Below are 24,185 nucleotides of genomic sequence, written 5' to 3' on the forward strand. Positions count from 1 at the left end.
ATTGTGTTTTTCGAGCGACTGGCGGCACGGAAAAAGCAGTTCCGCGCACCCAGCGATCTATCAGCGCCACGACCATGCTCCACGAAATCCTCCTCTCGCTCTCCGGGCACCCGTCTGCGCTCTTCGATGCCCCGGACCACGTGACGGCGACCGCGCACCGACTATTGTCTCCGCCCGAAGCAGAGTTGCTCTCTTCCATCGGCCATCTGTCGCGTCTGCATCGGAGTACACGCGATCATGTCGCCAGAATTGCCGCGTCTCACCCTTCAGTCATCTGCAGAGCAGTCGCTACTTCAATCACCTCTCACCAGCTCGAACGTTTTCAATGCAAGGTGCTGGAAGTCGAGAGCCGCATTCTGAAACAAGATGCTTCTATCGTGGGCGCATACAATATCGTACCGTTAGCTGGGGTTGTCAGCGAATTCTCCGAATGGACCAGAGTCATGGAGTGGCTACGGGATATCGGTAACTACATGTTGCCATCGGATGTTCCTGCAAAGTTCGAGATGATGATCGGACAGGCTGCTTCTGGAGCTGCTGTCATTGACAAGCTGCGGAGTGAGGCCCAAACAGGCTATCCGGATATTGAAGAGGCCGCTCGAGGTTTGAGCAAGGTTGCAGAGACGTCATGGCTGCGACAGCTGTCCACCTGGTTGCTATATGGTCGACTCCCATCATTCGGCCGCTCCGACTTCTTCATCCAGCAAGACGACGAAGACGCGGATGAGCAAACTTTTGTTCTACAAAACAAGCTGCTACCCAAGTTTGTCACAAGGCAGACGGCTCTTTCTATTCTCTTCGTTGGTAAATCGCTCAACCAAATTCGCTCGTTGTCGTCAGCTGTGAAGGTATTGGACGCGTCGAACTCAGTCTCAGAGCTTGACCTGTTGCCTAAACATGTTCAACAACTCTCTCAAGTGAGCGCACCAGTCTCAACAGCCATGCTTTCCGAGGCCATTGCCAATATCCGTCTTTCACTATCTCGAAACCTCCTACAACACCTACTACCGCGCGAGAGAATCATCGAGATATTGACGGTTTTACATCAGTTCTTTCTGATCGGCAGAGGAGAGTTTGCCTTGACACTAATTGCAGAGGCAGATGGCAAGATCTCGTCTCGGCATAAAGGCTCGCAGACCAACAAGCTTGGCCAATCCGTCAAGGGCGTCATCATTAAAGAAGCGGAGATCAACCAGGTCCTCGCACGTTCGTTTTCCGTTCTTTCAACCCTATCTAGCGAAGATGAACATACGGATGATATCTTGGATGTCGCAACTCAACTCTTACATCTCAGCATCAACAACACGTCTAGCAACCGTCCTGGAACACCAGGCCGCGCCAAGGACGCGGACTCGATGCTTCCACAACTTGCCAACATGTCCTTCGACGATCTACTGCTATCCGTGCCAACGTCTCTGACAATGGACATACGCTCACCTCTTGATCTGTTCATAACCAAGGCGGACCTTGATGTATACTCATCCATCAATGCTTGTCTACTTGCTGTCCGGAGAGCACATTTACATCTAGCTGAGCTTTGGCGATACAGCTCGATACGTAGAGATCATCCTTGCCCACCCGGTTATCAATACAGCAACTCCGCACATGGTAAAGCAATGCTCAAGCGGCGACGACAACGTACTACCAAACGAGCACAGGACATGCGGAAGATTTGGGCGACTTGCGCAGCCGCTATCTTTTTCTTTGCCGAGAGCGAAGCTTACTTTCACGGAGCAGTTATACAGCAAACCTTTAGCCATTTCATAGCATGGGTCACCGTTCCCCAAGGACAATCTTCAACGGAAGCAGTACCAGCAGCCTCCGACCGTCCGGGTACAACTGGCTTCCGCAGATCCGCCACAGAGGGAGATCCACAGCAGCAGCAGCAGCATGATCCAGAAGCGCTCGCTTCAGCACATCGACGATTTCTATCGTCGGTTGCATACTCCCTTCTACTTACTGACCAGCCCTTCACAAAGGCGCTGCGTACACTATGCACCCATGTCGACGAGTTAGTGGCATACATCACACGTCTCACAAAGATCCAGGAACATCTGGATCTCGAAGAAGATGAAGGCATAGAAGACTACTCGCAGAATTACAAGAAAGAAGAACGTGAGGTTATTCTGGAGATGGATCGTGCGAGGAGAAGGCTAGACAGCGACCTTAAAGCACTTGTGGAGCGGTTGCGCGAGATTGACAGCGAGAGGATCGGAGCTTCTGCGCCAGGCACAGAAATTGGAGCGGCGATGGAGGAAGGAGCCTACGAACCGCTGAGAGTAGGTGGAATCGATCGTCTTCTCATGAAACTGGACTGGAGCGGTGAGGACGACGAGGAAGAACACGAAGACTTGTTATGATGTTTTACACACAAGGCCTTTCCTACTATCATGACACCCAAGACTGATCTCTCCGTGGTCTTGGTTCACTCTTGATATTGTTTTGCTGCCTACGTTGTGATAGGGGAAGTTGCACTTCACGTTCCGTTTTGATGCAGCAGTACAGAGCGGTCCTTCTCGCCGGGGCTTTCTCCAGGGGTCTACCAGCCTGCCTCCTAGCAGGCCATCATTACGTCAATTTACCACACCAATTCATTACCTTGTCAGCATCACCATTTTGCATTAATATTGCGTGAGTGCTTACGATGGAGCTCACATTCCTATTGCTAACAAGACCAGGTCTGTCGCTCGAACCGCAATTCCCTTCGAATTCGCTATCATACAGATCATAATCTGACATACTCGCTCCACCAACATGAGGGATTCGACAAAATGTATCAACCACGAAGAGGACCCGAACATAACTGAATCACATGCTGTAAACAATAGTCAAATTCAGCCATCGCGTGCTTCCACGTGGAGGTCTAGAATCAGAGCTGTCACTGATAGCTTCACCTACCCACTACCTCCTTCAAATGTATCAAACGAAGCGCCACGTAGGCGACGGTATTACATCTATCCCCGACCAGCCTCTGGAATGTACATGCCGTCAGGTCCATCGGACAAGGCTTCAGGTCGTCCTACGTCACATTATCGCCCCGGGGCATCATCAAACCCTGCATCTGATCTTTCTCCATCACATTATCGTCCCCAGGAATTATCGAACGGTACATCCAATCATCCCCAAGAGCCATCGAACCCTTTCGAGGACCCCCAATATGAATACGGCGCAACCGTACCGAAAGGACGGCCAATCCGCGAATGGCAGGATGTTCTGGAAGATCAGCGCTCTGCGAGTGCCACCAAACGGACACATGTGAAGGCCTACATCGGGCGCCAACGAAGTCGCGTCCAGGCTGCGTTCACAAGCGCCAAGACGACTGAGTATAAGCACCAGGAACGAGCTCGATCATCTTTGCTCAAGGGGCAGGGTACACACCTTGAACGTGACACTATGCGGACACCACGATGTCCGGATTGTCAGCGGGAGGCGGAGGCCAAGTCGCTTGTGAGGTGATGCTTAAGCTGACTTGATGCCAGTAGCTGCTTATGTAGTACAGCTGCAATGCTTGCGTTCGTTCGTACTGCTTTAATAATTGAGACTTCTTCTTAGCAGATATCGAAACTCTAACGTGCCTGATTACGAGTGACGATTGACAGTGTCTCAGTATTTCTTCGTTCGGAAAGCGTATTCATTCGTTTGGAGAATGTGATTCTTGGTATCATGTGTTGCGTGATAATGGGTATAAATAGATCTGCTATTTCATCGCTAGCACCAGAATAGTACCTACTGTTGAAAGATGGATGTTCATTGGATGGGATATAGGCTAGAGTAGCAGCAAGATATTAAGACTTGAAAGCAAAAAGAAATGAAACTACATACTGCTATGACAGGATGGTGGAGCGGCGAAGCACCTTAACGATGGTCGGCGACCTTCCCATTACTTCCAAGGTTGTTACCAGCTGAGCTTCAAGACGTCATCTCATAATTGGCACCAAAGCGTGAAGAGGACTATCACCAGTCATCGCTGAAAGACGCCAGGTCGCCGTTGTGGAAAGAAAAATATCAGCTGGAGCAGGACAGGGTGCTAGGTCCGCTCAGTATAGCAGAGGTTTTGATACGAGACCAAGCAGCGCAACAGCTTGAATAGGAGAAAGGCATACAGGAAGTCTGAACAGATATTAATATAAGACAAGCATTAGCTAGTTTTCGTGACCAAATCATAGAAGAGAAAGACGCCGCAACTCGGCCTGGACAGCCTAAGAGGAAAAAGAAATAGAATCGTGGAGCTGATATGGTGGGAAGGATGGAGGTCAAGCAAAAAGAAGTCGAAAAAAGAAGAACTTGCGAATCGAACTTCGCAATACTAGAAGGTCGCGCCCGGGTTCTGAACATGTTAGACAATGCTATATGGCATTATTGAACATGATGTGCTTACCGAACCGGGGTTACCAGAAGATTGATAGAAGTCAAAATCTGGAGTGATAACCACTACCTGTATTGGCGGTTAGACAGACTTCATCAGACAGGGTTGGAAGAGACGTACACTACGCAACCATGTTGTGTTGTTTGATGGCATTTTTCCAGTTTGTTGATAATATACCCTCATTTTTTGTAGCTGTCCAGATCCTTGCAATGCTTTACCATGTCAGGCGCTCCAAAATCACACGCAATGGCGTGGTGGGTGGGGTCGTTGAGGGGTGGGAAGCGGGGCTGAGCCGAACCCTAGCGTTAGCTCATCGTTCAGCTATCGCGCACGCTTTCTGCCTGCGCACTGTCAACGCTCACTTTGAATATGCTCGTAGCCCTTCATCAACCTCGCATACCTCACGTTCTGCTACATGAGTCCGATATGTACTGTGAGACTCAATGTAATGCTGTTGTGCAGCGAGCCCCGCAGCTGTCTCAAATTCATCGCGACACATTCCCGCCACACTCGCAAACCTGAGCGTTTCAGACCAAGATGACGTCGCGAAAATCTGCTTTGATCCTTTGCACAAAACACAGGCTTACCGACCGCTGTCCATAAAAGAGAACACACGATTATGCAGGCCGCGGACAACTACAAAACAAGATTCAGCCTCAAACGAAGGCAGGGGCCACCCCTAAACAGGAAGAACGGATGGGTTTTGTGTCCCAAACCGAGTGCCAAGACATACGTCAGACGATGGTAATTGTTAGGAGGCATTGTGCCTACGACATGGTACCTTGAGTAACAAGCAAGAGCCATGTGTCTTCAGGCTCGTTTGCGCGACTTTCGATTTCAACCATACACGTCGACTTTACGATGACTATCCATATCAACACCAACCTCTCCGCAAAAGCCATCTTCAATTTCACGGGCGACAAACTGGCTATTAGCGGTCTGAAGTCTACAGATGACCGTGATGAGAAAACCTGCAGCCAGTCAATGACGACGTCCAAGAGGACTTTGATGGATGAACACCACGATGATAGCACGTTCAAGACTATCAACTGGCTAGCGGGGGTTGGCGACATATGCAATGGCACCCCAAGAGAAGACAGAGAATGCGACACCATCTCCTACACATGCAAGAGTGGCCAAGGGCTTTCTGCATCGCGGTCCTCTGGCTTAACAACGAGAGAAAATACAATGCTAGTCAAAGGTCGTCATCCTCGAAACAGAGCCGACAGTCGACGCAGTGCACTCCGGCGGCACTGTGATTTCTGGGATGCCGATCAAGATGGAGTGATTTACCCTTGGGACATATTCATCGGCTTCCGTAAACTCGGTTTCAATATTGCTCTATGCTTATGGGCAGCGATCACCATGGCTGCGTGCTCATCCTACAGCACGCAGTCATCCTTTCTCCCGCATCCTTTCTTCGCCATATATCTCGATAATGTCAATCGCAATCGGCATGGTAGCACCACTGGCGCATACGACCTGGATGCCGAACTGGACACACGACGCTTTGATGCAATCTTTGAAAAGTACGCCGACGGCAAGGACTATCTAACATGGCGAACTATGTATGATGTATGGGTAAGTTGCGACTGTGTACAGTTTGAGCGAGACAAATACTGACTTGTACCCCACCATTATAGGCAGGCCAGTGCTGCGCAAACGACTTCTTTGGATGGTTTGCTGGAGGCTTGGAATGTGAGTTGTAGCTTATGACCCGAATGAGTTGTTCTACAGTCGCTGACGCCTGACAGGGATAGCCATGTATATCCTGCTTTGGCCACAAGACGGTAGAATGCACAAAGACGACATCCGAGGGGTCTACGATGGTTCCACCTTCTGGAGGATAGCCGAAGCCCGCGCACAAAAGCTGCGGACATGAGACTCTAAGTAATGAAGATTCCTCATTTCGCCAACGATTGAATCACCTCATGCAGAGGAAATACCAAACAACGCCGATGGAAAGGGCTCTGTTACAAGCTACTTCAAAGAAGTAAATCTAGCCACGGGCTGCGTCGGTGTAGGGATATAGTGTGTAATGTTCAATCTGGACAAACGAATATGTCAGAATTACCGCTACCACGTGGGTTGCAGTGGAACTAATATTGGGAAGTCCATGATTGGCTTCACGGTAGCGACACACAACCCATAGAATCCTACTAGACCAAAATATATGTGGAAAATCATGACAAGCTCCCAACGTAACTGATATAGACCTTTAGAAGAAGCGCACTTTGCCCCTATGCTATACGTTTTACAGTCGGCCTGTTCCACCATCACTTCCCAGCAATTAATCGCACAACTACGGCTTGCATAGTGTCCTCCAAATATCTTTCAGGAGTTTATTACGCACCCTTGATGAATTTACCGACATGTCAGGCTACGAAATATGGCGACGCACCTCTCCGCCTCGATACAGTCCCGCCACTCGAACCCGGAATCGCCAGTCCGAACCAGTCTCACCCTCAGTGGCATCAATAAACAGCATCGTAAGCCAAAACCTCGTGCGAGACCAACATCCAACATTGAGTTGGTGTTCGTTCCAAGTACCATCTTCCGACGGGCTAATCGTGGATGATACTCGCGAAGGCATTCCTGCATACCCTGTGCCAGACGAGAACGACGGCTTCACTGTCGTACGCAGGTACTTGTACGACGTGCTCACAGGTACTGGGTGGGGTGTTAGTTACAAATACCCTGCAGCGATAAGAGCGACTGTGGAGAGTTGGTACGGGAATGGAGGCTACTTCAGGACCCTATTTGCAGCAGATGGTGGACTCTCGAATCTTTGCCCCGAGATTGGCAAGGATGGTGGTGGGAAAGAAGTAGAGTTCCATGGAAAAACTAGAGAGTTGATTGATACTTGCGTAAGACACGAAACCAGAATGCTATTGCACCAGGAGGCTGATCCGGAAGACGTGTTATCCCAAGCGGACAGGCACGTGGATGGCAATACCTCCAATATAATCGCACAAGAAAAGGCTTGCCTCAAGCAGAACAGAGGGAAAGGAAAACATCCCACATTTACTCTCGAACCTCTTCATGGCAGCACAACCTCTTGCCAGACCGTTCAGTCAGATGCACGGGACAGCGCGAAGCTCATAACATCCTCTAAAACCCTCGTCGTCCCTGAGCTTAAAACGGAAGACTCTTTCAGGATCAAACATGAAAACGCAGCTCAGGTACATATCTCGAAGAGCAAACAGTCGGAGAAGCAAGAACGACAAGGAGCACGCCCAAGTGTGATGGATGGAGTGAATGCAGGATACAAGCCGGTTGTCAAGCATTCGATGCTCAGTCATAGCGATGTATCGACACCGAAACCGAGTCACAAGGATGTATCAACTCCAAAACCGAGTCACAAGGACGTAGCAACACCAGAGCCGACCCGCAAGGACGCATCAACACCAACGCCGCCGCCACGACCCTCATACATAGAAGAACGACGATGTGGTCTTAAACACGCACGCTGCAACCCAACTCTATCCACCGAGAACGTCGCGGGCGTTGCATCACAGATAAACAAAAAGAGAAGCACCAAAGCGGTCAAGCAAATACCACGCATTCCTCTCAGCAACGCCTTCTCTCAGAGCTCGATAAAGAGCACACGGTACGAGGCCCTGCCATCATCGAAGAAATTGCCCTTGACAGAGGAAACGCTTCTCGTGGATGTAGCTACAAGGGCGGCAAACAAAGCTAAACAGCTGGCGCGTAATGTTGATGAGGCGAGGCAGCTGAACCATCATAATCGGACGGGTGAGCGGAAGAAGGGGAATATCTTTTCTAGAGTGTTTGGACGACTGAGTGGCAAGAGGAGTTGAACTGTGTGGTTCTGAGAAGGGGGACGGAGTAGGTTGTGATCCACTACCACCGTTCGCCATAAATGTAACAAGTACCCATTCAGAGGCAGTGAGAATACAGTAGTAGTTCCAGAATCCCGGTAACAAGTCATGCAAAGTCTGCACATTAAATTCATGATCACATTTCAAATCTAGCCTTTACTAAATCATACACCCTTTTGTTTCAACATCTAGATTTCATGTCCGCAAGTCGAGAGGTGCATCTCTCCCTCCTCAGGCAGCGTCCACCTGGGCTCAACACCAATGATACCACGCTCAGTAATCATGCTTGCGTTGACCGGGCTCTTGGGGATAATTTCCTCACCCCTGGTAGCCAAGATCGACAGTACATGCGCAGCGGCCTTGGCGTTGATGAACAGTGTCTCTGGGTTGGGGTTGTCAATGTTGTCGCAAGCCTGGTGGTAGCAAGGGTCCTGCGCGATACCCGTTCCGGTGTGAAGACCGCCAACAGGTTTGCCAATGTTCATGAAGGACTGGTAGTCGCTTCCGCCGGTGAAGCGTGCTGCTGTGACATTGACACCTTCCTTCTCAAAGTGCTCAACGAAAAGCTTCTCAATGGCAGCTGATCCGGGCGCACCAGTGAGGTTGAAGGTGCTGCCGTCGCCATCAAAGACACCAAAGTAGCCGCGGGAGACCATGTCGAAGTTGAGGTATGTGAGGATGTTGTTGGCTTCCGTGGCGTTCAGGTTCTGTGTGTAGTACTTGGATCCAAGCAGACCGTTCTCTTCAGCGCCCCACCAAGCGAAGCGGACTTTGTTCTTGACGCCGAATCTCCTCAGTGCCTTGGCGATCTCGAGGATCAGCGTGCTGCCTGAGCCGTCGTCATTGATACCAGCGCCAGCCTGGACACTGTCGAGATGTGCGCCGAGCATGATGACGTTGGTTGGGTCGCCATCTTTGGTTTCAGTGAAGACGTTCTGCGTAATGCGCGTTTCTACGGTCTGAGTTTGCTGGAAGTACGCCTCAATGGTCTCGCCAGCTCTCAGGCGAGCAACTAGGGGTTCCGCATCGGCGAGGTTAATGTAGCCGGTTGAGACGTAATCGGGGTTGGGGTTGGACAATGTACCACCAGTAACATTTGCTGTGTCGCTTGCGTAGATGATTACGGCAGCGGCGCCGGCGGCAGCGGCAGGCTTCATGCGTCCAGCAAGGGTTGTGCCATCGGGGCATGAGCCTCGCTGCACCAAAACGATCTTGCCTTCAACATCCAAGTTGTCGTAGGCTTCGTTTGTGCAACCTTCAGGTCCAGAAGCGCCGAGCACAAGCGGCAGCGTCAAGCCTTCTGGAGTGGTGGATGGCGAGTACGAAAGTCCAATGACGCGGTAGGAGCTGTTGCTCACACTGAACTCGATAGAGTCGACTCTGTTGAAAAGAGCAGGAAAGTCCTGAACCCACGTCTTGAAATGTGTGTTCTGGGTTTTGGCGAGCATGTAATCAACAGATGCAGCGTAACCTGGGAGACCAAAAGCACGGTTGCCTCCATTTGCCTTTGCGATGGAGTCAAAAGCCTTGAGGTTGCTCATCAACCTGGAATCGTTAGTTCTGTCGAATTCTGCGAACAAGAGTTCTTACTTCTCAGTTTTGATCTCAGCCTGAATGGCTCCAGATGACACCATGGGCCGGGGTCGCACAGCAGCGAATGCTTGGGCAGCGCCCGCGAGAACGACAGCACTTGAAACCTTCATCTTGGAGGTTCAACTGAGCAGCTCCAGTACCCGATTGTGACAAAATGTGCAGCAACAGCTTGAGGTGGTATGCGAGCTCATATACCCATGTTCCCCGCCACTTGCTGTTCCGGCCTCCTGGGCATATGCATACCATTTGTTGGCGCGACACCGTTCCTGGCCCACTCTTATCATAGCCTTGCAGATACTGCGTCCGGAAAAGAAGGTCACAAGAGAGTAGATCGTTCTTTGCCAAGTTGCCAAGGGGCGGACATTGATACCTTCCCAAAGGGCGATGGGCTGGCTTGGCGTGAAGGCTAATTCCGCCACGGATGTCGTGTTTTGAGCCCGAAAGCGACGAGGACATTCGAGATATTCAACGTCCTTCTAGAAGACTGGTCGGAAGCGACGTAAGCTTCGCCAGTGAGCATGGTCTGCTCCATGGCTCTTGTCTAGCGGCGGCACTTGGGCTCGTTTAGGTATGAGTTTGAGAAGTAACTGAATACGAGTCTGGGATCCAAGGTATTGGAAAATGATGCAGGTGTGGTACTTTTGGTTAACCCCATGCGATGGTACCAGGTCGTGTCTTTGCGACGAGTGCAAGGGAACTGTGACCGTGAGTGTAGCGAAACCAGCATATATAGCTCGCAGAGGTAGCGAGTACCTGAATGTCATAATCCGTCCCTGGGCACGTATGGCTCGTCCTTGACAAAATGTGTATGGGAAGCGCACTTGATACGAGCACGGCACCGACGAAGAGGGATTGTGTAAGCATTAAAGTTGTGAGAAGAAACTGTATATCAACAAGAACAAGGGTTCAGCTTTTACCTTTCGCCATACAATAACGGCGCTCGCTCGCTGTCTCCAGCAGTATCACTCCCATTGGCATCATCGAGTCGCTGGCCTTTCTGAGCCTTCCTGTCTCTCAAGACAAAGGACAGGCCCATGACTAGCAGGAAGCCTTGCAGGATACCTGTGAAGATGAACAAGCCCCATGCACTCCAGCCTCCAGGCCCTAGCCTCGCATAGAGACTGGCGGCGAAGACGAAGCTCCCCGGTGTTTGTATGCACATCATGGGAATAGACAAACTGCCCGTTTCCTGCAGCCTCCATGTCATGAAGATTTGGGGGATGTACTGTATGGCAGCGAGGACAGTGGCAAGCAAGCCGAGGAAGTTGGCCCATGCGCGAACGTGTGAGGGAAGCGCGTATACGAAGACGACGGAGCCGATGAATGCGATGACAAAGAAGGCGAGCGACACACCCAGAACGAGCACTGCTTCTTTCCACGTGGGCATGTCGGTATCTTGTTCTTCTTGTGCGTCTGGCGAGGAGCCTCGGGGGAAGAAGATGAGGAAGAGTAGCATACTACTGGTTGTTAGCATCTGTAGTGCGCGCGAGGGTTGACTGGGGCCTACATGAAGAAGAAACAACTCCACTGCACACCGATTTGTACTATGCCCAGCATAGCCGCTGCACATGGGAAGCTGCCAATTTCCCTGCAGCATCCCATGTCCCTTGTGCTCTCCGGCAGCGTCAAGATGTTTGCGATGCTGGCCGTGCCGGACACAGTGCCCAGCAGGACAAACATGGGGCTGAGGCCACGCGACGAGCGCCTGGCTATGATCTTATAGTGTTGGGGAAGGTACGACACGAGGATCCCGACGACTATGAAGCTATGTGACCGGGGCGATTAGTTGTGTTTACTATGCGGCGCCCCAGGTGAGCTTACACGGATACGCCGAAGTTGACCAAGTCGGGATACGCGAGTTCGGTACATCTCGGGTCGTTGGGATGCATCATGGCAGGACTGAATGTGTGTATGTGATAGAGAGGGAGGGCTGTTGCTACATTGGCTCTGGTTGGAAGCCAGAAGTGACGGTCGCTGTCCGGGGAAGCATGTGACGTAGCAAGGAGCTCTCGCACGCGTCGAGGAAACGCGGAGGAGGCGGCTGACTTAGCCCCGAGCGCTGTTGCTCCTGCCTCGGCTGCTGCGCGTACCTGCCGCACCGCAACCGTCGCCGACAGAGGCCACAACAACCATCAACCCCATGATCCCCGGATTCCCCAGTCGCTACTATAGGCCGACATGGAGTTCCTTCCAGCGCTCCAGCACGGCATAGACGACCTCAAGCCCTCGCTCTTCGAACTCCTTTCCGAGCAGCAACTCGCATCGCTCCTGCCCCCGTCGCTGCGCTACCTCCTCGCCATCACCACACCCCGATACCCGCGATACCTGCTGCCCATACTCAATTCCTTCGATGAGGTCTACGCGCTGCTGATGCTGCTCGTGGAGCGCCACTTCCTGCGCACATACGGCGGCTCCTTCACCGAGAACTTCTACGGCTTGAAGCGCGCTCGGGTGCTCAAAGTGCGAGGAGGCGAGATACCGCGCGCACAGCTAGGGGCCTCGGACAGTGTGCGCGAGGCTGTCAAGCTGGGCAATGGCGATATCTGGAAGAACCTGGCCGTGCTCGTTGGCCTGCCGTGGCTGAAGAGGAAGTTCGACGAGGGCTACGATGTTCACGCTGCGCATGCGAACCTCCTGGGCCCTGGCTACAACCGGGACAGAGAAGGACTACGGGCCGGAGCGAGTGTCAAGGAGCGCCTGATGCACTACTACAAGTGGTTTCTCCGCAACATATACCCCAGCGTGAACGCCGCCTACTACTTCTCCTTGCTGGCATTCAACATGGCATACCTCTTCGACGGCACAAAGTACCACTCACCATTCATGTGGCTGATCGGCTCACGGATACGGAGACTGGGCGAGGCGGATCACAAGGCAATTGAGATTGCAACCGCACCAAGGAAGGTTGGGCCTGCGCGGCCCGGAGAGGGCGGATCCATCTTCTCACCAAGAAACATTGCGAGGAGCATAGAACCGCGGTTGCTGAGCTCGCTAAAGATACTCCTCCCGACCAGTATCTTTGCGCTCAAGTTTCTAGAGTGGTGGCATGCTTCAGACTTTGCCCGACAGCTGTCGCGGAAAGCCGCTGAGAACATCGACCTCCCACCACCGATACTACCCTCCCTACCGCCCTCTGCAAAGCAACAGTCGTCGAAACAGGCAGAGCATTCCGAAAAGGCGCGTCCATCATCGTCCATGTCGGACAAGCCTCAACGCATCGATCCTCCGATATCCTCAACCACCCTCCTCCCCATCCTCACCGTACCTACACCGCCCTCATCAACGCTGTGCCCCATCTGCGTTACACCCATCGTAACTCCTACGGCCTCACCCACGGGATTCGTTTACTGCTATACTTGCATACACCGATGGGTTGGAGGTGAGCATGACCGCCAGCTCGCCTTCATGGAGGGTGCTGCAGGATTCCGAACGGGAGACAACGGGGAAGCAGAAGACGAGGGCTGGGGTAGGGAAGAAGGGAGCCGTGAAGGAAGATGGGAGAGCGGTAAAGGACGTGACGCTGTCACTGGAAGAAGGATCCTGGGCGGCACCGAAGGTTTGAGGAGAGTGGTTGTCTAAAGTTCTTTCTGCACCATGACCATACCCTTTTAGCGAATGATTTCCAACATAGCAATGACACAATGTTTCAGCATCTCCAGACCCTCCTCTGGCGTCGATCAACTCTGGTGTTAGGATTAAGACTGCACCTGATCGAGTCGGGGGCTGGCAGTTGGAAATGACGATGATTTTTTTGCGCTTCCGTGTGTCTGCGTCTACAAAAGACTCTCTATTTTTGGTACTTGAGGTTGGTCCTCGAATGCTGAGGTATTCTGTGACACGTTCGGAGTTGGACGTCGGCCTCGTACAACCCTTGCACCCAGTCGCAACCTCATCTCAGCGCTGGATGACAAAATCAGCCTCAGCCGATGATGTCCTCACCAACGCCAACCGGCCCCGATCCCGCACCACCACCAAAAGATCGTAATCGCGCAGCTTTGAGTCACGACGTGCGCCTTATGCTGCACTTGTCATATGTCAACCTATCTCGGTAGGGCGAAAGGGCGGAAGCTAATGTGCAAGTCGCTATTTTCGCTTGGAGCTGCCGCATCAGACCATGGCGAAATCTGCCGGCCAATGCGATAGCCACAGAGGAATGCTCATATCAGTCGTTCCCCACTCTTTGACTTTTTGGTAGTCCTGCCTTTTACACTTCTTCCTCTTCTTTCAACCATTCTCCATATGCCATTGCGTGGCATATCGGCTCAAGCTCGAATTTGACCGCCATGGCTCCACCAGCGTTACCAGCAGAACAGTCGGTCAATGACTTTGCCAACGATGTCGCATCACAGATGGAGGGCTTTGCCCAGTCGCAGGACATAGCAGAAGAAGCCATTGCACGGGACCGGGAAGAAGACAACTCGGCGTCTGAAGAAGACGACGATTCTTCCTCGGGTTCGGACACAGTCAGACAATATTCCATGATAAACTCTTATCGCCGGCCTTCCTACGTGAATCCAGGGTCACGCGGCACAGCTATCATATCCACCAGCGTACCCGAAAGGAGTCACCTACCGACGTCATGGAAAAAACACAGTCATTTGTCGAAGAAAGAGAGGGAAATTATGCGAGACGAGGAGCGCAGTCTGCTCCGCGACAACAATTTGATTCCGCCCAAGCATCCAAGAGCCGGAAGCGAAGGACCCTTTGATCGAGTACGAGCTAGAATGTCGATTTCAGGGTTACGAAAGGTCAAAAGCACTCCGGACGAGGAGAGCGCAGTGGAGTCACCTTCTGAGCGCACAGCGCTACTCGGGGTGTCCGAAGGCGATCCAAGCCAACCATATGGAGGCCTCGACTCACCGAAAACGATCCACAAGAAATGGAATGAAGCAGTTGCGGCGGGAAAGATCAACACAAGCTGGCAGCGAGAAGCAAAGGTTCTAACGAAGAGCTCCGCACCGCTCATTTTGACCTTCTTGCTACAATACAGCTTGCCAGTAGCAAGTATCTTCACAGTTGGGCATATTGGCAAAACTGAACTCGGAGCCGTGAGTCTGGCCAGTATGACTGCGTCGATAACGGGCTATGCAGTATACCAGGGTCTGGCTACTTCACTCGACACGTTATGTGCGCAGGCATACGGCTCCGGGCGTCCCCACCTTGTCGGTCTGCAACTGCAACGCATGTTGTACTTTTTACTTTTAATAACCATACCGATATCACTCATATGGGCTTTTGGCACGCAGATGCTCTCGCTCATCGTTTCAGAAAAGGAGACTGCACGCTTAGCTGGACTGTACCTGAAGGTTCTTATCGCTGGAGCACCTGGTTATGCGGCATTTGAAAGTGGGAAGCGCTACGTACAAGCGCAAGGTATATTCAGCGCGACCATGTATATTCTGCTCATCTGTGCTCCACTCAACGCGTTCTTGAACTGGTTCATGGTCTGGCATCTTGGCTGGGGGTTCATCGGAGCACCTATCGCCGTCTCGATCACGGAGAACGTCCTTCCTCTGCTGCTTTTCCTCTACGTCAGATTCATCGACGGCTACCAATGCTGGGGTGGTTTCGACCGAAGAGCGCTAAGAAACTGGATGCCCATGGTGAAGCTTGCGCTTCCTGGCCTGGTCATGGTGCTTGCCGAGTTTCTGGCTTTTGAAATCCTGACACTGAGCTCCTCATGGCTTGGCCCAACTGAACTTGCAGCGCAGTCTGTACTCGGATCCATCACTGGTATCACGTTCCAGATACCTTTCCCAATGAGTGTAGCAGCCTCTACACGTATCGCCAACCTTATTGGAGCCACACTAGCGGTTCCAGCGAAAACAGCAGCCAAGGTCGCCGTCTGCGCCTCGGTCCTCGTCGGCATCTTCAACCTCCTACTCCTTTCACTTCTTCGTGAGGCCATACCCCGCCTCTTCACACCCGATGAAGAAGTCATTGAAATGGTGGCAAAGCTTCTCCCATTGTGCGCTACTTTCCAGGTCTTTGATGCTCTAGCAGCCAACTGTAACGGCATCCTGCGTGGTTTGGGTAGGCAGGAGATTGGCGGATATGTTGGACTATTTGCCTACTATGTTGTCGGCATTCCGATCAGCTTCGGTACTGGATTTGGGTCGCCACACTGGGGCCTGTATGGACTCTGGAGTGTGAGTTTTGCTAGTCATACCAGAACTGAACTATGCTAACGTATATCAGGGACCTGCGATTGCACTTGGTATCGTGGCTGCCATTGAAGGCGTTTTCATATGGCGGACCAGCTGGGAAAAAGCAGTAGAGGACGCCAAGGTGCGGAATGCTGCAAACTAATCATGGTTACTACGGATGATACTCGCATTGCTGCATACTACTCGATGCCACATCTAGACGAACTCTGGATCACCACAATGCAGGGACATGATCTGAATACTTGTATAGTCTTGCGTTACGTACTTTCAAGTAATACATTAATTTAGATGATATGGTAATAAGCTTCAGAGAAGTTTCATACCTAATACGAATGAGTAGCCGAGTTACACTTGGTCGCTACAACAGCTTTTGTTTCCGGTAACGAATGCTTTGCCTCGTAAAGTACGCCTAAGAGACCTAATTCTCCTGTTGTATTCACGTGTACCTATATTGCCGGAGCCAGTTAAAGTCCCGAAACTACTCAACGAAGAAGACTGGAACAAGCAAAGCGCTACGATGGGTAAGCTAACGTTGATCCAAGGCTAAGCATGCGGGGTCGGTCCACAACCCGTTCCCCGAAGCTTCAAGTCTCCATCTCACAAATCGTCGCCTAGATCCAATGTCCTGTCCCGCTCGTCTGTACCCTTTGCGCAAACCCCCAAACCACCGTGTGCCTATTCCTAGATGGAAACTCCGCCTGCCAGACCATGTCCAACATGTTTTTATATCCTATGTTGGAGTTGAGCAACACGAGGATAGTGATATAGCTACTCGAGCGAGAGAAGAAGCCGTTTCCGCTATTCAACACTGGCTTGAGCAGAGTGGCGAACCCGAAGCAGTGGAGTGCTTCACTACGATAGACAACTACAGTCGGGCTGGGGCTACTGTATGGGTCTACTATTGGAGCGACCAAGGACGACGAGACCGTGTGATTGGATCCTTGGACCTCAAGGACATATATCAAAACATCTCCACAGCCGGTCGTCCCCTAATCGGCTTATGGCACGAAGGCTTCACAACACCAGTATCACGCCTGGAGACCAACTACTCCGGCCTCGACTATCTCCCTGGTCTAGCAAGGCTACCAGAAGCTAGCACCGAAGAACACAATCTCTCCACGTACTGGGGCGCAGCTCGCGATCGCATACCAGACTCAGCACACGACCTTTTCCCTCGCGCTGCTGAAATGCCGCGTCCGGATCCGATACCAAATGGTGTCGGCCAATCCCTACGGGGAACCAATCATGCGAACATGACCCACATCCGTTCCGGGCAGTACTGGGAGAACTGCGGTAAAGAAGAAGCAGATTCGTATGAACAGAAGCTGGAACCGACTCTGAAGCGAGGCCTTGAATACTTGCACGAGAATTCAGCAGAGACGGGGGCGTTGAGTATCCAATATCTTCAGAACGAGGATGTGAGTTCCAACGGTGGTAGCAGCAGCAGCAACAGAGAGCCGCGCAAAGAATCGTGTGGCGCGGGCTTCTTCGCCAATTTAGAAGATCTCGAGCGCTGGGCTAAGAGCCATGCGTCGCATGTGAAAATCTATGGCGGCGCACTTGCACATTACAAAGCGTTCGGTGACAAGAGAAAGTTTCGTACATGGCACGAGGTGTGTGTGATCAGAGAGGGGGACGCGATATTTGAATATGTGAATTGCTTGCCCGATACGGGTGTTATCGCATCCGTTCCTCTTACAAGCGTAAACATATAGATTCGGACACATTTTTCAAAATGAAAAACTCAACCCCCTGTCACGCAAATCGTGCACTCTGGTGTTTGACCATAAGCAAAGCCCAACCTTTTCATCCCGAGATTGTAACGCCATAAGAATGCAAATCGTGATCAACACGCAAATTGGTATCGTAAGCATCTCACTTCTTGGCCCCAGACCTGGCCAGTTTTCGCATAAAGGCGTTTTGAACACCCTTGGTACCCTTGAGTTCCTTGTTCCTGCTCTTGTTGACTTCCATGTACGCCATGGTCTGACCACCGGACAACTCAGAAAGCGTGCCGGCTGCCCTTCTCACCCCGTTCTTCTTCTTGTTGCCCTTGTTGGACGCATACTTGGTGCCGAACGCATCACCCTCGATCCTCTCTTCCTTGGCGTCTTCTTCACGAGCAAGTAGGACATCCATGAGAAGCTCCCGACGCTCTTGAGGTGTTGCGAACGCCAACTGTGAGAAATTCTCCAAGCCTTCAAGACGAGTGATGACTTTAAAGGCATATCCTTGATCGACTAGGAAAGCCTGGCGCTTGGACGAATAGTACATCTCGTCTGTATCCTTGGAGACTAGCGAATAGAAAAAGGCATTGAAGCCTTCGTCATTCCTACGTTTCGCCCTCAGGATTCTGCCCAAGCGCTGCGCTTCCTGACGACGAGAGCCGTAATGAGACGAGATTTGGATAAGGCACGTAGCTTCGGGTAAATCCAGACTGGTGTCACCAATCTTGGACAAGAAGATGGTGTTGACGAGCTCATTGTGTTGAAAGTTCTCCAGAATACGAAGACGTTCCTGTTGAGGTGTTGCACCGTAAATGTATGCCTTGCCGAGTTTACGCGAGTATTTCTCCAACGCGTAGACGTTGTCAGAGAAGACGATAATCTTGTCTCCTCGTGACTCGTGGTAGTTGATCAGGAATTGACAGGCTTGAAACTTCTTGGGGTTCATGATGGAGAGCAGTGCACGCTTTTGTAAGGACGAAGGCTTGAGCCACTCTGTGTAGAATTCGGGTGTCATCTGGCACCAGACTTCAGCGCACTGAACCTTGGCAATGTGGCCTTGTTCCGATAGCTCTTGCCAGTTAGCTTCGTACAACTTGGGTCCAATGAGAAAGTTGAGATCATCGATCTTGTCATCTTCTCGCAGAAGTGTAGCTGTGAGACCCAACTTTGCATGCGACGCAATCTCATATGTGACTTTCTTGAAGATGTTGGCGGGTACAACGTGCACCTCGTCAGCAATCAGCAGTCCCCATTCTCTCTCACGGATAAACTGCATGACCTTCTCGGCATCGTGCGAACGCTTCCTAGCGTTACTGATCATAGAGTAGGTGCTGATAATGATACCGGCCTGACGCGGGAATCTAGTCTTGTTGTCTGCAGTGAAGACGGCAACATCCTCTGGATTGATGTTGGACCATTTGATAAATTCGGCTCGCCATTGCACGACAGACATGGCGCTTGTGCACAGGACGATGACTGATTTCTTGACACCACAGGCAGCTGTAATGCCAACCAAAGTCTTACCTGCGCCACAAGGCAACACAATGATACCCGAACGCGCGCGAGAGTTGGAGAACATTTTACTCAAAGCCTTTTCCTGGTAGTATCTTATCTGCGCGTGTGGCTTGAGATCGATTTCAAGATTCGGGTTGGTATCGTCGTTGTGAAAGTCATACTCTTCAGTGAGTGGCAGACCAATGCTTCGGCAGCGCTTGACGACCTTTTCGCGCTCCTCGCTTCTGATCTGAAACGAGTGAACTTGGGCAACTTCGTCATCATCATCGTCCTCTCGGAGCGTGGCAATCATGTCGCTTGGTGGGGGGATCTGGGCGGCCTCTGGCGCTGGCTGCTGCGCCATATTGTTCGCACCAGCGGCCAGCTTGGTACCTGGAATAGCCATCTGTCCAATCTTAGGTGCGGCCTCCTTGATGAGCCCATCGGTTGAGTCTGCCCGACACTCGGCGACTACAGGGTCGCGGAGAAGTTTTTGGAGTATGGCAGGATCCTCGCTTTCGATGTACGACAGTGTCTTCTTCAGCACGATCTTGGCCTTGCCGAAGGCGGAGGTGGACTTTTCGACAAACTGGATGATGGCGGCCGACAGGGCTGTCTTGGAGTAGCGGTCGAGCTTTTCGATAATCTCTTGCTTTGAGTGGCCAACACTGACGGCGGCGAAGAGGCTGTGGGTGGTAAGCTGGTACTCATGCATCTTGGAGACTCGCGACTGCGGCTCGGCGATGTTGATTAAAAAGTCCTGGGCCTCATCGAAGAGGGGGTGAAAGGACTCGAGAATGATGCCACCCGCATCGTTGACCCAGAGCGGGCGGTTGTAGTGGTCAGGCTTCAGCGGCGCACTCCACTGGTCCGACTTTCTGAAGAGGTCGGCCGCGGCATCTCTGACCCGTCCAGCGCGCGCCCGCTTTGTCATGGCCTTGACGTCGAACTCTTCCTTGAGCTGGTCGAACGTCTCCTGGTCGCTCATGGGCCCCTCGTCGTTGTCGTCCCAGCCATCTTCGGCCTCGGCGTCTGCTGCAGTCTGCGCGAGCTTGCGCTTGGGTGGCATCGTGGCGACTGCCTGCCGATAGAAGACGGAGCCTCTTGGTGTGGCTGATCAAGATGTCGGTGCAGAAGGACAGTCGGGGGGTGAGGCGATGGGGTTGTTGACAGGTAGTATCGACGAGGAGCGGGTGTAGAGAAGGTAGTGGGTGGCGGAGGCAGTAGGCAAAGGTAACGGAAGGCGCAGCGGTGATTATGTAATTACGTATGGCACCTGCATTTCTCGCGTCCTCGCCCAAGGGACACAGTCATACAGGCCAAGGTGGGAGATGACTGTGCGGGCACGAGACGACGACGACTAGCAGCACAGCAGCCCACTCAGTGGAGTGGTGAGGATTTAGGTTGCATTCCAACGCGCCCAGACGCGAAAGCATGTGAATAGCCGGCGTTTGCTAGGGGGCCCTGCCGACGTCACTCTCGGCGAGGCTGTTCTCTGGGGGCTGCGCACCGCAACTACTCCTTCTGCCGTGGCTATTCCCAGCACATAGAATGCGCACATGAAAACGTGACATGCTTCCCAATGGGCGCATCCGATTCAAAACTCTCCTTCAAGCAAGGCGTCTTTCGCCTGTCTGAGCCCAAGCAAATCCCTGCCGACGACGTTTACTGGACCGGCGTATGCTCTGCTCGTTGCTCTCTGTGCTGTTGCTGTGCTGACTATGGCGCCAGTTCTGGGAGCTGCCCGAGTCGACCGAGGATGTCTTCTCGCTCTTCTCGCCCGCAGACATTCGCCGCACCCGCGACAACAACCTAGCCAACCTCGAGACGCTCATCCTCGCCGTCACCTCACGCCTCATTGTCCTGCGCAACCACCCCTCCTTCCCTGACCCTGAGCTAGCCCCCGAGCGCGATGCCCTCAACTGCATACGGGTCCTGACGCGACTGCTGCCCTTTCTGTACGAGGCCGACCATCTCGAGACGTGGGAAGACCACTTCTTCTGGGCTGCGCGGCGAAAGCGCAGTCGGCGGGGCCAGCTGGTGCGAAGCGAGGTCATCTTCGACGAGGCCGACCCAGAGCAGACGCCCACGGAGAAGGAGCCCGAGTTCGAGAAAGCCAAGCCGCTGGCCGAGGAGATCATCGACACGCTGATTGACCTGCTCTTCTTCTCCGAATTTACTCTTCCCAAGGTCACGGCTGGCAAGAGCAAGGTCACGTATGCGATATGGCAGAGCGGCGTGGGCTGCAACACGCCTGTCGCCTCGACCAAGGAGTTTGAGAGCAACCGGACCGAGATCCTGCGTCTGCTGCTTACTCTGGCAAGCAAGTCCATGTACATGTCGGCGGGTATACTCCCAGTCAAGGGCGTCAAGGCCATCACATACATCGCGACGTGTCCGGACAAGCAGGTCGTCCTGTCCGTTCTCTGTTCGCTCCTGAACACGGTGAGTGTGCGTGCACGCTATCGCATGCACTGCTGACCCCCGCAGACCCTCAAATACAACCCCGCCACATGGCGTGTGCCATACGATCACGTCGTCTTCAAGGACCAGAGACAGGTCCTGGTCACATATTGCCTGCAATTACTTCTCGTACTGATCTTGTACCCCATACCCGAGTCCGGCAATGGTCCAGCACCCAAGAACTTCTTCCGCCATTTCCTTGGTCGTCTGCACCGGCCCCAAGACTTCCAATTCCTGGTCGACGGCATGACGAGGGTACTGAATCAGCCGGTATGCAACATGTGTAGTATACCACATTCCTAGCGCTGACACAGAATAGCTCCAAGCCAACACCTCCTATCTACCTGGCAGCCACAAGTCACTCACGTGGGCACCTGAGATGATCATGCTCTTTTGGGAGGCCCTGCAGTGCAACAAGCGTTTCCGTTCCTTCATCATCGATACCGACAGAGCCCATGATTTCGTCGTGCTGGTGCTCTACTACGCCATCGATCAGCGAAACGACCCGTCAAAGCAGGGTCTTGTGCGCATGTGCATCTTCGTACTCCAGACGTTGAGTGTCGAGCCGCAGTTTGGCAAGAGCCTCAACAAGACGTTTGAGGGGCAGGAGTCGCTTCCAGCTAGCATACGCATACCCAACTTCCACGGCACCTACGCTGACTACGTTATTACGGTGAGTACCACAATCAAAAGCCTTGCATTTGCTAATCATGTCAGTCCATTTATACCCTACTCACAACTGGCAAAGGCAGACTAGACGCCATCTACCCTGCGTTACTAGCAATCCTCAACAACATTGCAGCTTACGTCCAGAACATTGGGCGCGCCTCGAGCTCTAAACTGCTCCAATTGTTTGCCTCGATGTCATCTCCTAGTTTCCTGTTTGCAAACGAGAACAACCACACTCTTCTGCAATCACTACTAGAGGTTCTCAACGCCATGATCGAACACCAATACCAACACAATCCCAACCTGGTGTACGCTATCGTACGGTCACGGAAGAGGTTCCAGGCATTGAGAGATTTCACCTTGGAAAGCGGGCAAGAAGAAATTGAGCGGCAAAATCAACAACGCAAGGAGGGCGGCGAGGATCTTACTCGCACCAGCTCCATCGATAGCCTCAGAAGTCCTACGGTAGCCCGGACGCCTACTTTAGGGAATGTACCAGAAGAAGACAGTGCTTTCGCCATTGGCGATGACGATGACGACTCTGATGCGGACGATCCACGTCCCTCAGAGCCATCAAGGTCTCCAGTGCCATCGCAGTCGGGCGCTTCCAGAAGCGCGTCGATAGCATCATCTGTGGAAGACTCTGTGCCGTCCCAGGTAAGAGGCATGTCGGAGAAGGCAAGAGGCAAGATGCCAGTAGGCCAGCCTGCCTTCTCCCGGCAGAACAGCATGACCAGCCTGCATAGTGCAGCAGGTCCAGCCTTGGCCACCAATGAGTTCTTCTCACCATCTGTCCCATGGGTAAGTGAACTTGATCCCGATGACAAATTCGTCTAACATTATTCCCAGTTGGAGGGATGGCTTTCGGAGCTACCACTACACACCATTCTTATGCTAATATCGGAGCTCGGTCCTAAGATGCCTAGCTCAGGCAGCTCCAATGACACGGCAGCAGCGCTGCACACCATTCGCGAGACTGAGGTACGCGGAATCGAACCTTCGCCTATCAGGGTGCATCTCTTCGAATGGTCAGCCTTATCTCTGGGCTGGTACGAGTCGCTGCTCTGGGGATTTGTTTTCGCGGCCGAGATGCTCGTAGCCAAGGGTACTGCCGGGGTTTGGAACAACACTAGCATAAGACTGTGTAAGTAATACCCAGGAAGAACTGCATGTGAGACATGGACTGACTTTGTACACCTATCATTAGTCAAGGTCCAAGAAGTTGGGGCCGCAGCTCCTTCACTCCTACAGCCAAGAGGGGCTGTAGACGCGGTAGGGAGCAATCTGGTGCAGCGAATCGGCTCCCTCAACTTGCGCGGAGTTGCAACTCAAGCTGCGCAACGCTCCCCAGCGAGCAGCGGTAATGCCGGCGCCAACACAGTTAGAGATGTGTAGCTACATGCCGCAACCATGCTATTCCAGCCACATGGCAAAATTGGCCACGGCTTCTATCATCATATTAGAGAATTAGTCGTACCGTGAATGCTGATTGGCGTACCTGAAATGCAGGTTAGGCCTTTTACCCCAATTGGAGCTTGACATTTGCCGATCATTTTGGCTCGGCTGCACAGCCACAATACTTGCCACACGTCGGTAGACTAGGAATAGATAACCAACAACAAGGGATGACTCTCTACGGGACGCTTCTAGATCTTTCCCACGATTTGACAGTGAGGCAGAACGCGCAAGCTCCAAGCCGTCTCTGACGCGCCTCAGGACGATCTTATCTTGATATGCCATCGCGACGAGTGATAGTGTTATGCGGAGGTACCTTTTGATTATGTAGTGCTTCCACTAGCTAATGGTATACATTCTACATCTCCGCACTGATGCTCCTAGTGAAAAATACTTGGTACCGAGTCTT

General features: G+C 52.4%; 8 protein-coding genes across 8 annotated transcripts; 5 read left to right on the forward strand and 3 right to left on the reverse strand.

The window, feature by feature from the left end:
- Positions 1–74: 74 nt before the first annotated feature.
- ACET3X_003040 (uncharacterized protein) lies at positions 75–2,360 on the forward strand (the record flags this gene model as incomplete). The annotated part of the gene is made up of 1 exon (XM_069449849.1): positions 75–2,360. One exon carries the CDS (start codon positions 75–77, stop codon positions 2,358–2,360), a length of 2,286 nt encoding a protein of 761 aa, XP_069309587.1.
- A 3,371-nt stretch (positions 2,361–5,731) lies between these two features.
- Positions 5,732–6,248, forward strand: ACET3X_003041 (uncharacterized protein; the record flags this gene model as incomplete). Its single annotated transcript, XM_069449851.1, has 3 exons — positions 5,732–5,947; positions 6,010–6,064; positions 6,121–6,248. The coding sequence occupies 3 exons, from the start codon at positions 5,732–5,734 to the stop codon at positions 6,246–6,248; spliced, it is 399 nt and encodes a 132-aa protein (XP_069309588.1).
- Positions 6,249–8,396: 2,148 nt separating this feature from the next.
- On the reverse strand, positions 8,397–9,911 carry ACET3X_003042 (uncharacterized protein; the record flags this gene model as incomplete). Its single annotated transcript, XM_069449852.1, has 2 exons — positions 8,397–9,753; positions 9,799–9,911. 2 exons carry the CDS (start codon positions 9,909–9,911, stop codon positions 8,397–8,399), a joined length of 1,470 nt encoding a protein of 489 aa, XP_069309589.1.
- An 803-nt stretch (positions 9,912–10,714) lies between these two features.
- ACET3X_003043 (uncharacterized protein) lies at positions 10,715–11,693 on the reverse strand (the record flags this gene model as incomplete). Its single annotated transcript, XM_069449853.1, has 3 exons — positions 10,715–11,258; positions 11,309–11,566; positions 11,623–11,693. 3 exons carry the CDS (start codon positions 11,691–11,693, stop codon positions 10,715–10,717), a joined length of 873 nt encoding a protein of 290 aa, XP_069309590.1.
- A 286-nt stretch (positions 11,694–11,979) lies between these two features.
- On the forward strand, positions 11,980–13,380 carry ACET3X_003044 (uncharacterized protein; the record flags this gene model as incomplete). The annotated part of the gene is made up of 1 exon (XM_069449854.1): positions 11,980–13,380. The coding sequence occupies one exon, from the start codon at positions 11,980–11,982 to the stop codon at positions 13,378–13,380; it is 1,401 nt and encodes a 466-aa protein (XP_069309591.1).
- A 704-nt stretch (positions 13,381–14,084) lies between these two features.
- Positions 14,085–16,110, forward strand: ACET3X_003045 (uncharacterized protein; the record flags this gene model as incomplete). The annotated part of the gene is made up of 2 exons (XM_069449855.1): positions 14,085–15,950; positions 16,000–16,110. 2 exons carry the CDS (start codon positions 14,085–14,087, stop codon positions 16,108–16,110), a joined length of 1,977 nt encoding a protein of 658 aa, XP_069309592.1.
- A 1,733-nt stretch (positions 16,111–17,843) lies between these two features.
- ACET3X_003046 (uncharacterized protein) lies at positions 17,844–20,258 on the reverse strand (the record flags this gene model as incomplete). Its single annotated transcript, XM_069449856.1, has 1 exon — positions 17,844–20,258. The coding sequence occupies one exon, from the start codon at positions 20,256–20,258 to the stop codon at positions 17,844–17,846; it is 2,415 nt and encodes an 804-aa protein (XP_069309593.1).
- Positions 20,259–20,771: 513 nt separating this feature from the next.
- On the forward strand, positions 20,772–23,716 carry ACET3X_003047 (uncharacterized protein; the record flags this gene model as incomplete). Its single annotated transcript, XM_069449857.1, has 8 exons — positions 20,772–20,867; positions 20,921–21,634; positions 21,680–21,922; positions 21,972–22,325; positions 22,370–22,627; positions 22,664–23,122; positions 23,171–23,465; positions 23,529–23,716. 8 exons carry the CDS (start codon positions 20,772–20,774, stop codon positions 23,714–23,716), a joined length of 2,607 nt encoding a protein of 868 aa, XP_069309594.1.
- Positions 23,717–24,185: the final 469 nt, after the last annotated feature.

Source organism: Alternaria dauci, chromosome 2, assembly GCF_042100115.1.
Source record: "Alternaria dauci strain A2016 chromosome 2, whole genome shotgun sequence".
NCBI classification, from domain to species: Eukaryota; Fungi; Ascomycota; class Dothideomycetes; order Pleosporales; family Pleosporaceae; genus Alternaria; species Alternaria dauci.